The 14,493-nt window shown below is 39.4% G+C and overlaps 2 protein-coding genes across 5 annotated transcripts in view; one reads left to right on the top strand and one right to left on the bottom strand.

Annotated features, from left to right (window-relative positions):
• The window catches only part of CHLSN (cholesin), a 123,572-nt gene that overhangs the window by 37,019 nt on the left and 72,060 nt on the right, over positions 1 to 14,493 (bottom strand). Inside the window, exon 1 of one of the 4 annotated variants that reach the window (XM_085592229.1) lies at positions 9,104 to 14,405. The exons of the other annotated variants lie outside the window; for them this stretch is intronic. Coding sequence (XP_085448355.1) covers positions 9,104 to 9,235 — 132 coding nt within the window. The 5' untranslated portion in view covers positions 9,236 to 14,405. Of the gene's footprint in view, positions 1 to 9,103; positions 14,406 to 14,493 lie in introns of those variants that run through there. 4 annotated transcript variants of the gene reach the window in all.
• The window catches only part of GPR146 (G protein-coupled receptor 146), a 49,861-nt gene that overhangs the window by 5,939 nt on the left and 29,429 nt on the right, over positions 1 to 14,493 (top strand). The window lies entirely within an intron of this gene.

Genomic DNA, 14,493 nt, shown 5'->3' with positions numbered 1-14,493 from the left:
GGCCCCACAGCTTCCATACAATGTAAAGCTGAGCTTAGCCACCAAAGGAATTCTGCAGGAGACAAACAGTAAGCAAAGCTCTGAGTAGTAGGCAATAAAAGTTTGCATAACACTTTTTGGCATCTGAGAGTTTAGAAAGCTACCATCCTATGCAATTAACATAATTAACAGATCTGGTTTATGCTTTCTAATGTTTAGGTGCATGATTCAATTCTAGTTGCAGTCAGGGTTTCTAAATTTCAAGTGTTCTAAGCATCAGCAGAACATTCTATTACTGCATTGCTGGGCTAGGTTTGGCCAAGGGTGAGATGTTGTGGTTAGCAATATCTGATGACTGATCTGAGATGCAATTTCATAATTACTTCAAGGATTTCTGCTGCTCATAAAAGGCAGTGGGAATTATTCGAACAACCAAAAAAAGAACAACAGTGATACATACTGAGAATTCAAACAGCACACAAAATGGAGAGAAATGCATAAACTCTGCATACAGGAGGCCCTCACTGGCAAAATATATAGAATGTTCTTAAGTTGACAGTTTTATAACTCTAAATGGTTTCGCAAATGAAATCCAAACAAAAGAGCAGAGATGTACTCTAAATCACTCAGCAATTGCTAGTTAGAAAAACCAGCAACCACTAACTCCTGCAAACAAAAACAGTTGCCTTAGGAAAGCTTAATGAATGGGGAAGATGTCAGAGTTTTTGTTGTTCTTCTTTCAGCTTTATTTTTTATATTCCTGAATCTGTACACATAATGATTCAGTTCACCCTGACAAATACTGTATAACCAACTATCAATCACAGCAACTTTTTATATGTTGAGAGCAGTCAGATACCAAGTGATAAAGCGAGTTCAGGCAGAGGGCATATGTTAAGCAGCTGTGAGTCCTTTACTCTGTCTGTAACCTAAAAGCTTAATGTCATTACACAGAGCTCTGATTTCTTCCTTGCCTGCCTTACACTAGAATACTCACATTATATGGAATAGAGATTATTAACTTAATGGAAGAAATGCAGCCACATAGTACTGCAGTGGAACAAACAATGTGCTTCTAAATTAGATGGAGCATATTCTGCTTACAGTGAAAGATTACACAACCAAATGCTGCTCTTTAGGCTCTAAAGAAAGCTTTACACTTATGAATAAAAATCTCAGGTAATAGTTTTAGCACCAATTTAAACCTACATAAGTCAGTACTGCTGCCAAAAGATACACTCTCCATCTTCCACCTCTTCCTTGGCACAAGTGTTTGCACAGTTCTGTACACCCAGTTGGGTGAAAATTACCTCTCTGTCCCCTCACAAAGGCTACTTTAATACCAAATCACTTTGTTAATTTGATTCACTGCGAACATTTCTGCCAGCAAAAGGGGGAGGTGATAGAAAGGTGGAAGCAAGTGGAGGTGCAAGTTGTGGGATCCCATTTTTTGCACCTTCTGGCTGAAGGCACCATTCCTTAAAATAAACATAAAAGTGTAAAATACGTAATGTTGCTATGTGTATCCTACCTTTTACATACTGGGGTGATGAACTGCAGCTTGTCAACTCTCAAATTACCACAGATCATTTGGTATTTGTTGCTCTTCAGTAGCATCATGCCTTGCTGTTTTGGACTTTCAATTACTTCCTTCTAATTTCAAAATGACAGTAGAGGTCTAGTAAAGACAGAAGGAGTAATTTTTGCTTCCAATGGCCTGAAATCCAGTGTTTCATATTATTAAAAAAAATATAGTTTTGATTTATTGAGATGCAAGTAAATTTTTAAAATGGCAACAGACAACCAGTATAGCAATTAATAAAGGTCTTACAGTGTACAGGACTCACATTTCCACAATGCTGAGAGTATTTGTATAAAAGGGAAGTTCCCCTATGTTCTCCATCCTCTCAGGGGAGCTGCTGGTTCACTTGGTTTCTCCTCTGGCTGCTGGAGCTGTGCCTCCCTGCCCTGCAGTGTTTCAGTGTCCAGCACAGATGCTGCTTACCTGCCCATCAGAAACTCTGAGGCACAGCCAGGGAACAAGCAGGCAGCTCCCACTGGAGCTGTCAAGGTTCTGCAGCCATTTCAAGGTACAGCTCCAGTGAGAGGATGCTGGTTTGCTTCCTGCAGTGGTCAAATGAGCAGGAAAATCCCCTTCACTCACTGCCCACACACCAGTGCTCAGTAAACATATCAGAAACAAGTCTTACGTGGCAAAAATCCATGGATTTCCTTGCTCATTTTGGAGTGGGTAATGGTAGCAGTCAATTATTGAACTGCTCCAGCAGTTTAACAAATGATGACTGAGTTCAAAATGAAATTTCACTTGTATTATTTAGCTAATTAAACAAATAAATGCTGCCATCGAATAATAACTCATACCCAGAACTTCATTAAGATACCTAATGTAATAAAGAAAACAGGTTATCTTCATATACTGTACCAATAAAAACATATTGCAAGATGTGGTCAAGGCAGTTCAAGAACAGCAAGTGTTGTCATCCTCTGTCCTTCCCTTTGCTTTTCCTTTTGGACAAGCATCACAACATTCAGTTCAGCAATGGCTCAAAGCAAGTGGCTGTTAGGAATTAAGCTCTAGCAACCTTTAAAAAAGCCTCACAATTCTGTATGCAGAACATCCAATAATCACCCAAGTCTGTAAGCTCACACCAGGCACACTCTGTGATAGGAGACACTACCAGCAGAACAGAGCAGAGCAGTTGTAAGAATCAACAGAGATTTTAAAATCGTACTGCCAAAACTGTAATTTGGTCTATTTAAAACTCTTCATCATAGGCAGCATATAAAAATGTATTTGACATGCCTATGTGTCTCTGACTCCACTCCTGTTATTAGCTAATTGGTAGAAAATCTTACCCTAACAATGTGAAAAAGGAGTTCACAGCTTCTACTTGCAGAGCAGAAAGAAGAATGGTATCTAATAGTGATTCAAACATTGCTTAAAGCAGCATCTTAAAGCACAGCCATTGAGTTAGAAGTTAATCAGACATCTTAATAATTGAGAATTTCCACCTGGGAACTGTGTTTATTTAGTGTCAGGACAGACTGTTCTGATTTCTGAACCCACACACATAGAAATGTGTTTATCTCAAATTCAAACTAATGTTTATCCCAAATTCAAACTAATTCAAACTAATGTTCAACTATCAAGTTATGTTTCTGCCAAATATATGTGTACATACATACATATATATATATGTGTGTATATATATATATATGTATGTATGTACCTCAGCCAATCAGTGTATCCACAGAAGAAGTAAGGACTTAAATTTGACACACTGGTATGACTTTCTTTCAATTAAAAGGATAAAATGAAAAGAGTCTGAACTTCCACAGTTTAGCTGTTTCATGAAGAACTAAAAGAAAAAAAAAATTCAACATTTGTCTGACTTATTTTCATTGAAAAGGTCTTTTATTTTGACCACAGTACTTGGGGTCATTTGTGCAGAAGTAATGACACAGAGAATTGTTCAGGTACAAAATGTCTAATTCTTCAAACATTTGGTTAATTTGTTTTCTAAATCTAAAGCAATATTTGATCAGTTGAACAAATACTTGAAATGCATTTGGCTAGTTATCTATTTAGAAAGAGAACAAATTTATTTAAAAGGGTTTCTTTTACCCTTTGGTCACCATAGGACAAAGGCTAGATTGAACTCACAGGATTTTAGGATTTTTATTTTTTTTTAAATCTGGTCTCAGATTAGACCTCCTGAGAGATTACTGCTGTCAGGACACCAGAGATAATGGGAAATGTTTTAGGAATAGGAGTGCTTTAACAGGAAAAGACATACATGCAGTAAGAACTGATATGGCAAAACACTCTTCCTTTACCACTTAAGTAAGCAGAGCTGGTTTAGGATGTCTGTGTCATTTAGGTAAAGGAGCACACATTTGACAGTAGGAGCACACTTATGAAAATCTATGCAATAGTTCTGACTGACTACAAAAGACTGAAGAAGTGAAAGACTAAAAAGACTACAAAAGTCTAAAGAAGTGAAAAGTGTAGTCATATCAAGGTTTGTTTTCAGTTTAGAACTGGCACATGATCAAAAGACTTGAGACGCAGTTGTTGCTTGAAAATGGGTAATTAGCCTGAAACACCTCCTCAGCTGTTCAGTCAATAAATTTACTAGAAATAAAAGGAGAAAAGTCTCTAATACAGCTCCTCTTACAAGCAACTGTCAAGAGGTTTTTAGGCAATTTTATCTATTCAAAGAGTAGATCTACTGCCAAACTGCCTGTATATCTTTCCTTTTTAAATAATAAACTACTTTAGATCCACATTGGGAGGTGTCAGAAACATAACCCATATAACAGAGCACACAGACCTCCAAAGGCTTCTGAAATTCTTCATCCCTGGGAAAAGCCTTGGTATCTTTCATTAGTTTCCTTTTAGCTTCTTAGATTAAGGTTTGTATTTGGATTTCAGTCAAATTAGGATTAATGTTCCTGGTAGTGTCACAATTTCAAGTATTTATAATTTTCCAAATTGTGTCCTAAAACTTTTAGAATGTCTGTCTTCATTGCAAAGTTACATGGTTGCAGCAGGACACCAACTGCAGGTTCTCTGAAATTCTTCTGAAGTTACACTGAAGGAGATGCCATTTGTGAATTCTGCTTCAGCATGTGTTCAGTATATAAACTTATTTAAGTGCTGTACAATAAATAACAAAGCAACACAAGCTTTCAACACATTTTGAAGAAAAGTCATAAAAACAGTCTTGTTTTGGCCAAAGTGCAAAAATTTATTCACAACAAATGTTGCAAATAGGAAGCCACAAAATCCACTACAAAGACAGACAATTCCATAGCATTTTTGTGGCTCTTTCTCCAGAGTGATAATCAGAATTTTAAAAACTAGGCCATAAAATACCTGGCCTGCTGGGTTATCTGTGTCTTTTGCAGCCGTGTCCCCATGGCACGTGCTCAGCTGTAGATGACAACCAGCAGCACGAGGGATAAGCCACAGCAGCACTTCTGGGCCTTCTTTAACACCAAACCCAGGGTACAAAGGGCTCCACAGCAAGTGGAGAGGAAAATGGATTTATGGTATCAGTACAGGCAATACATTTTAAAGAGCTGGAGTGACTCCACAGTAATTAAGAACTTCTTGGGCTAATAGTTCACAGAGTATCTGGCTTGTGCTGACTCCCAGGCAGGGATCTTGCAGAAGTGAATAATTAGAACCTATTACAATGAGATGAAGATGTCTTTGCCTGAACAAGCATTGGATATAGCATCATCCTTCAGGAAGAATGATGGGTGAAGGTGTTAGCTGCACTCCCACCAGTCCTTCTGGAAACTCTTAGGTGGAGACATGTCTGACAAAGCTGCAGAATTCTTTCAGTGCTCGTGGGGACACTCTGGCTACGTGTGGCCAATTGCTTCTGCAGTTGGTTGGTTATTTAAGGACCACATTGAGCAGGGCAGGTACCACTTTGGGTGGGAAGATCTCCAGGATTAGGGACAGAAACACTGCTCCTGGCACATGATGGAGCACTTTGTTGCCCGTGTCTGTCACTACAAGCAGGACTGGTTGGTTCTGGAGCACTGGGTGTCACCAGCTTTTGATGCCAGAATTTTGTATGATGCCTGGATCATTTGAGGAGCTTCTAGTGTAAGATGCCAGCTGGGTCACAGGCTTAAGCTCTGCATTTTGGCCATACTGAAGAAAGTGACCTTCAGTCACATTCCCTTCTCCTCAGCTTTTGAGTGAGGTGAATTGAGGAGGGGGAAGAACTGAAAATACATGGAAAGCTTGTAATGCTAATTGTTTTGAATGCTCATACAGCTCACATGGCTGATACGAAATCCCTCACAATTGTGAATACTGTAGAAGAACTGTAACTCAAGAAATAAAAAGTGTTTGTAGGCAAAACCACAACTGAATCCTCCCTTGCAGCCAAACTGTCTGATAAACTCTGGACTTCCATATTTTCTCATGTTATTTTCTGAAGGCATGTCAGTTCAAGTGGTTTCCTGATCAAAGATAACATGGTACCAGAAAGAAATTAGTCTCTCCAGAGCTGCCAACTCACTGCCCCTTCAGCACTGAATCACAACAGAACCTTTAAACTGGAATGTTTCTGAAATGCCAAGTCTAATGCAGATACCAGCACTAAACTTACTGTGTTGTGCCCAAAACCTGCAAGAAATCAAACAAAAGAATTCATAAGCTCTACAAAGATCTGTGAAGGGTACTTTACCCTGGGAACAGTATTACCAAATTCGGTTCCAGACAGGAAGTTCAGAAAAGAAAGGAAGCATTAGCATTTTTCTACTTTAAGAAACAAGGGGAAACAAAAATCTTTTAATACAACTCTCTAAGCATCAGATTCATTATACCAAGTCATCACAAACCCATATATTTCTGGTTACTGAAAGACTTGTGGGCTAGTACAGGGGGGAACAAAATCATTAAAGAAGTCAGACTTCATCCATACTGTTCTTACAATGTGGACGGCACAATGTAATAATTCTAATTTCTTCATTTGGAATGGTATCTCTCATATAGTTTGTTCTTTCTGCTCTGATTTACCCCATATAAAAATCCCCAAATTATAAAAATACATTAATATTTTAGCCTTTTTGGATTTGCTGTATTTTTTGTTACTTTATCAGGCCTTAAATCCTAGGAATGCCTTTCTCTGACTGAAAGAAGAAAATACCCTCTTAGGTACCCATGCAAAAAAGAATATTTAGTATTCAATCCTTTTAGCTGCAAAAGCAAATGCCCCCAATGGAAAACAAAAAGGAATCAACATCAGACATACATTTCAAACACATTATACAAGTGATTAAAGAAAAAAGGGAAGAAATCTAAAATAAACCTACTTGCATAACAGCCTGTGCACAACCCCTTGAGGTTTTAGAGTGGGATAAATACGTTTCAGACTGTTCCACTAATGTGATGTTTTAATGGTGTGAGAACGATAAACAATACTTCTTAGAGATAGATAATAAATGATAAAAGTCTGCTATACAATTTAAAGGCCCAAATAAACAAATATGCATTGATCTTTTTCTGCCAAGAGTGGACATCTTACCAAACCTGGTGATGGATGCAAGAGAGTCAAAAATGTTGTCACTTGTTCTGGACAATGAAGCAAAACCACAGAAACCAGCAGGAGAAGCAGCCAAGTTCAGCCACCACATTTGGCTACATATATTTATATCCTATAAATACACAGGCAGCATCTAAACAAGGATACAAATGTTATTCTTTTTTAAGAGAATAATTAATTGTACTAGCTAATAACATGCTCTGAAGTAGTGAGGAATCAGAATCGATTTTCATGAAGTAATACCAGAATGTGATTCCACACTTCAGTAATAATATTTTCTGCTGTAAATGTGCAGCAAAAATGTGTGCAGCCAAGGGATAGTAAATACAGATCCAGAGAATTATGCAGCATCTGGTCCAAGCCAGTGAGGGCAGGGGAGGAGGACACAGGAGGTTCTGAGCTACGATGGCTTACACTGATAAGGGAACTGGCTGGAAGTACTCCTTGGATGAGCTCATTTCATACTGTGAGCATGATGCTATCACAGAAGTGCTTAAAATGAAAGCCAACACAGAGATTCCCGTTATTTTGCTTGATTCAGAAAAAAAAATATATTTACACTGAAAGCTTTGTCTTCATTCTTATCACAAAGTGTGAGTTACACAATATGTCATCACAGGAATTGCATGTGCCAAGAAAAAAATCTTGATTTAATTTGATTTAAAACGAGACAGAACTGGGTCAATTTGATATACCATCATGACTACTTTGTTTATCAAAAAAGACCATGTACTACTGCCCATAACTCAGTTTTAAGAGTACATTATCTAGCAATTTTATAATCAAGATTGTTTTTACTACTGGAAATTATATAAGCTTGGACAAGGATAACATTCAACATTATCAACTGGAAGGCACCAGAGTTATGATTTCTAGGCACAAGTTGTAATTGGATTGGAAGGCAAAGTTCAAGAAAATAGTAATACTCTTGTGTATTAACAGAAGGCCTGTTCTGCTCTGTAGTGCACTACCCAAGGCCATTTCCTTCCTTAATATTAAAATTCTAATCAGCCTTCATTTCATCTGCAAAAATTTATGACCTAGTCCATGTTCTGTGTATAGATTTAGAAACAAACAGACCTGGAATATGAGACCCAGCATGTTATAAATTCTCAATTCAACTATAAAAATCTGTACAAGCACAGGGGGAGAATGTTTAAAACACACTGAGTTCCCCACTGTGCCACACAGTGAAATATTGCTGTGAACCCTGCAAATGTCTTAGTCTCTAAATACAGCTGTATTAATTCCAGATTTGATATTAAGATCTTAGATATCAAACCTGAGGAAACTGGACCCACTGTAGCACTATATACTACAACCACAAGAATAAATTCTTCACAAATTTGCCTTCAGCAGTGCTTTCCAAACTAAGGGGCACTCGCTGCAAGCAATGTGCCTGTTTATTCTAAGTGGCTTGTAAGAGCTGCCAGAAAACCTGAGCATGTTCTTCTAAGCACTGCTGCTGTTCAGGTCAGTGCCTTTGGCAGGATGTGTTTGAGGACTTCCAGAATACTGGAAAGTAAGCTGCTGCTTCTAAACAGAGAAAATAGTTAGCTCGTTCAAACCCTTAGCTATTGGGGTTTTTTCTGCTCCCAAGGAGACACCTCTGACTTGAGTATCATATCTCAAAATTAAGCCAACAGCAAAGACAAGGAAAAGGAAGTCTGGGAAACAGAACAAAAGAATGTTTACTCTGCAAGGTAAATCAGGGAAATGGCTAGAAGGGCAGAATTACAAATCTACATGCTTGAGTCTCCAAACAAAACATTAAAACATCAATCTCACTCTTCAAAGAGCAGCAACAAACCCTGAAGATCACAAGTGTGAGGGTACAGGTTGTCTTCATGCCTCAACATAGCTCCAGAGTAGGTATTTATGTCAAAACAAATGGGTGGGCCACTGAGAACTGTGATGTGGCAAATCAACCACACCACTTCCTCCCTGTTGCAAAATACCATTCTTCTTTTCTGTCTCAACAACACGTTCAGCCCACCTCCAGCTTCTCCCAGCTCGAGCACTACACCACTCACCATCCTCTCCTCAAACTCCCTTTTGCAATCGTTCCCCTCTGGGAAGGTGCACACCTTCAAATAAGCAACCTCTGTTACTGGTAACAGACTGGAAGGGAGGATGTCACTAAAGGACACGTGGAGGCACGACATGAGCTGCTGCTATTGCAAAGGTGAAAAAGAGGAAGTTTATTTTCTGACTCCAGTATTTATACTTTTCCAAAGGTGACGGTGGATTGGAGGGTGAAGGCACCACCTCTCCAATGACATTGGACAAACTACTAGTACACCAAGTTTCTCCACCTCTATGAAGGAATGCAAAACAATAGGTTGTTTACAGAAAGCTGTGTGAGAAAGTTCTCTAACAGCATGCAAACTCAGAAGGCTTCAGAAAATCTTAATCAGGGTGACAGAAGGCAGCTGTGAGTCCCAGCAGCAGGCTAGCTGTGATAAGCAGGTGCCATCAGGCAGGTTCCAGCACTAGAGGCAGTGCAGGCATCCCAGTGTCTGGAGGTGGTCACGTCCACACGGCTGCAGGAAAGTGCCCACGCTCAACTCGCCCAGCGAGCCAGGGGCAAACACATCCCCTCCTGTGTGGCTACACAGGACATCCAGCTGCCAGCAGCTTACAGAAAGTGCTCTTCAGCCATCAGCTCTGCAGCTCTGACAAGAGATACGTGTGAAGTGTCAGCTCTGTGTGTGTGTGAATATAAATAAAGTCAGGTCAGCCTGTGAGGCTGTGACATTGCATAGTCTATGGAATGGGTTAAGTCTTAGGGTGCATAAATAATTTTCAATGACCATGTCAAAAAAAAGAAAGGATGGTGACGTGCAAGAAACTGCTCCGGCTGGTCATGGAACTGCTGCTAAGGAATTCAGCCAAGTGCCCAGATCACAGCACTGCCTCCAGACACCAACACCAGCTTTTCAGAATGGCTCCACTGCCTTACACAAAACTCAGAAACAGTTCGTTGCAATACTCTGGGAGGGAGAGGAAATAGGCAGAGAAAAAGAAACCTCACTCAGTCCACGCAGGTTGGCAGGAAGTAGAATTGCCCAAAACCCATCAAGTAAAATTGCATGTTAATTGTAAGGTAATTTTCAGTATTTGAATACAATTTCCTCTGCGCTTTTCCGCTCCACAAGACACACCTGACAATTAGAAGCAACTCTGTGGGTGCCCTCACACAGATCCACCTGCACGTTACCAACACACAAGTGTTGATTTGCCAAACTTAACATCCTGCAGATGCTGTTCCAGCAGGTGCTCTGGGCTACTTCTATTTCAGACTGCAGAAGCAGTTCACTGAGTGGCCAACAGCTCTAAACTACATTTGGGAAAGCATCTCAGCTCTCAAACTTGGTTTAGTCTCTCTGAGCATCTATGAATAATTAAATAAGATATTTTACAAAATACCACTACACAACAAGCAGTTGTAGAAAGTACAAGTTAAGAATGTAATTAGATTATGACATTTATAAACTTAATAATAAAAAAAATCTACTAATTAGAGACTGTAAATGAATTTATCTAAGAAGCAGTAAGAAAATTCTCATAGGACATATAAGCAATTGAGACTGACCTTTAGTAACTGGGTGCACAAGCAAATTCTCTTGGGTGATTTTTCATTTTTGCTGTGTCTCAGGCTCTTAAATAAAAAGGTGGGTTTGCAAATGCTGGGGAATATTTGGGTTTTTTTTCTATTTAACAGACTATAGCCATGATAAAGACTGTTTCCCTTTTTTTTTTTAAATTTTACACATCTAAAGCACACAATCAAGTATCTTTAGAAAGGACATGGCAGTGCTTTTATTCTGCCTGCTTACTCCAGATGAGTTGTTCTTAAAAAAATAATTTAAAAAACAACAAAAAACTGGTAAGGACATAAATTTCAACAGAAGACAAAATGCCAAAAATAACAAGGAGTTACAGGGAGCTGACACACACTGTATGTGTGAACCTAGAACTGAAAAGTTTAGTCTTATATTAAAATGGACTAAATTAAGATTTCTCTAATGCAACAAGTTACAAAGAAAGACATTAAACTCTGACATGAATATTTGCTATTATGGAGAGCAGACATACGGTAGTGAAGGCAGCATCTGCCACTTGGAAACCAGCTGAGTGACTTCAAACCTGGCACTAGTGCAAATCTGTGTGTACTATAATCTAACATAAAAATATTAATTGAGAAGCATATAGAGTTGGGCTTGTCAGCCTTAATATTTTCTGGTGATTTGAATGGGGCCAGAGAATAAGATAAGTATCTTTACAAATCCAGTTGGCTTTACTTCAAATGCAAAAGTTTCTAAGCTGCACAAGAATAGGAGCTCTGTAAAATCAAATTTTGGGTGCAAAGCCAACCCAGTTCTGCTCATCATCTTGTACTCTGAATCCTGTCTGCAGCAACAGCTTTTGGCGACCTCACTGTACTTCCCTGAAATACTGTACAAGATACAATTATTTCTGTAAGAATTTGGGTTTTTTTTTTTGCATCAGAGCTACATTCATCTCAGGGACAATCTCTAATTATTGTATTTAAAACAAGTTTTGATTTTTTTAAGTTTACACTAACTAATTATTTTCATTAACACTGATAAGTTAAAGACTACTGGGGCTTTCTTTACAGCTTTTAGGGAATTTTTAAATCAAGTTGATCAGTATTCCCCATTTACCAGTGCAGATCAGCTTAATTCGTTTAGCAGCTAAAACTTGGAGTGAACAACAGTATTTTCAAAACAAATACATCAAGTTAAATTAAGCAAGGGCTGTTGTGGTTCATCTGAATCATATGGCTCCAGATTTCAAATCCAAGCTAAGGAAATAGAGGTTATGACATCCTGCAGCTGCGACAAGTCATGTTCATAAAGCAACATTAAATCAAGACCACTTGGCCAGTTCAGGCAGTTGCTTGTGTGGAAGTGAAAGATCCCATGAGAGCATTAAAAAAAAGAAAAAGAAAGGTTCTGGTGTCCCAGCCAAACCCCCCTTCCTTCACTCAATGCTACCAGGGACCAAGTTGCTTCAGAGCAAATGACCATGGAAGGTTGTTGCCAAGTAATTGCTACTGATTTATTTACATCCAATAACAGGGAACAGGAATCAAACACTTGGCAAAACACACGAGCAAGTAAATTACAAATGGTCCTCCTGTGCTACACAAATGCCAAGTGCCTGAGGCTGCCCCTGGCTACTCTGGTTTTTAGAAAGATCCTTTGGGTGATTTGATTCTCCATAAAGCCACAGAAATGCCCAAATCAGCACAGGGACACATCAGTGGCAGGGAGAAGCAGCTGGAGCTTCATCCAGGCAGTGGTTTGGGTGCTGCAACTTAGGGGCACAGCACTACAAGATAATCAAGTTTTTATTCAGCAGGCAGTCTCAGGAAGGAAGAAAGAATTGGGTCTGGAAATTTCACTTCCCAGTTTCCCATTTTGTAGCATTCATCCCTGGAAGTAAGGCCAGGTGTGATGGAGCTCTGAGCAACCTCTTCTGGTGTGACCACGGCAGTGGGGCTGAAGTAAATGATCTTTAAGGTCTCTTAAAACCCAGGCAGTTCTGGGATTCTATGATTTTTAATATCTATTTATCGATACATTAAGTACTGATAAAATACATGAGAGTTGGCATTTTCAGTTAGGTCTGTTATTAAAAAAGTATTTTCCAAAATTTTGTGAGAGAGTACTGGTAGTGGGAAACATTCACTGCTCCCCTGAGTACCAGGGAAAAAAGTGTCTGTACTTTTCCCTTTTTTCTTCCTTTTTTTTTTTTTCTTAAAGCAGGGAGGAAGCACGAAACAGTAGTACTGATTGACACTATCTGGATGCCAGTGTCATGCTGTGTAAACATGTGGATCCATTAGACAATTGTTGGAAGCACTGAATTCCAAATTTGATCTAGTGATAGGACTCCTGCTGTTTGGAAAAAAAAAAATGGGGTTGCAAAACCGCACAAGGAAAACGCTTCAGACTTCTTAAAAAAAAAAAAAAAAACAAAAAGCAAAGCACAGCACAAATAAGGATGTCCTGGATGGCCTGCAGATCCCAGCCTCTGGAGAGTCCTGACAAACAGAAAAAAACACCTGAGCTCTTGGCTTTATAACTTTGTAAAACTTAATTCAACCTGAAAGGATAAAAACATTTGCATAGAGAAAAATTCATGTCCACATGCAGAATACAAAAGATTTTCTTTACTAAACAGCAATCTGCACCAGTGATTTATATTTTCTTGCCCATTTCTTGTGTGAGCTGCTGTCAGAACTAGAGGCAGAGCTCTCTGGTACTCCCAGCGATGCTGGCTGGGGAAGGGAGTGGCACTTAACTGCCTTCCTTTGGTTTGTGCTGGCAAAGCAGCACTTCTTGCTTTGTAGTACTTAATAGCCTGAAACACACGTTGAAATTAACTCCTTCATTAGCTACATAGCTGCTACTCCTTATCACTTTCATTTTTCTTAATTACAGCACTGCAGAGTTTTATGTTGCGATTCAGAATTCTGTATGATTAATACAATACATGAATTATATTTGTTAGAATATAAAACACAGGCCTCATGAATAAAAGTATAATTACACACGACCTTTGAAATCATCCTCCATTCTTTAAGCTATCTAGAAATAACTATGCTCATTCTGCCTATGCCACAATTTCATTTCAAACTGATTAACCAGCATTTTATTCCGCTCAAGTTGACTAAATTAAAACAAAAACCAGTGAGTTCAGCTCCCAGCAAAACTGCAAACCCACTTTAAGGCTGTCCCTACAGAACTTGTTATTAATCTCCACAGACTTAGAAATGGGAAGAGCCCTGTGTATAGCTCAGTATTTCCATTATGATTCATGCTGTGATTTAATCAATCCTGAAACATTATTTACTACATAAAAGAAATTGCACTTCAACAGCAAGGATCAGAAAGCAAAAGAATCAATGCAGGAGGGCTACTGAGTAACGAGAGAGAGAAGCAGTGACTCAGTGCCAGGTTAACCTTGGAAAGCTGCAGCAGGTCAGCAGAAGCAAAGCTGCTCTTTGGAGACTGCTGGGTGACCACAGAACCTTTCTCCAGCCCAGCCTGAGGAGCTCTGTGAGCTCACAGCAGTGCTCCTTGGAATGCAGGTGCTGATTTATTTTTGTCCTTGGAATGCAGGTCTCAGCACTGCACCTTGCTATGCACATAAGGAAACTTGTGCAACTTTGCCAGCTGAATTCAGCAGCTCACGTGTCTAACCCTAGTGATACCCATAGCCACATGGACATGAGGCCACAGGACACAACTAAAGCTCCAGAGGACTGCATTACTCAGGGGGAGCCATCTCCTGCAGCCTGTCCTTACACAGCTGGAGCTCCCAGAGCTCCAGATGTGTCACAGCTGTGTCCAGGTGGGACTCCAAGCAGTGACAGGCAGCAGGAGAAGCT

This window comes from Lonchura striata, chromosome 14 (assembly GCF_050655825.1).
Source record: "Lonchura striata isolate lonStrDom1 chromosome 14, ASM5065582v1, whole genome shotgun sequence".
In the NCBI taxonomy this organism is placed as follows: Eukaryota; Metazoa; Chordata; class Aves; order Passeriformes; family Estrildidae; genus Lonchura; species Lonchura striata.
The sequence above is the reverse complement of the archived record's forward strand: the minus strand, read 5'-3'. Positions and strand labels throughout refer to the sequence as shown.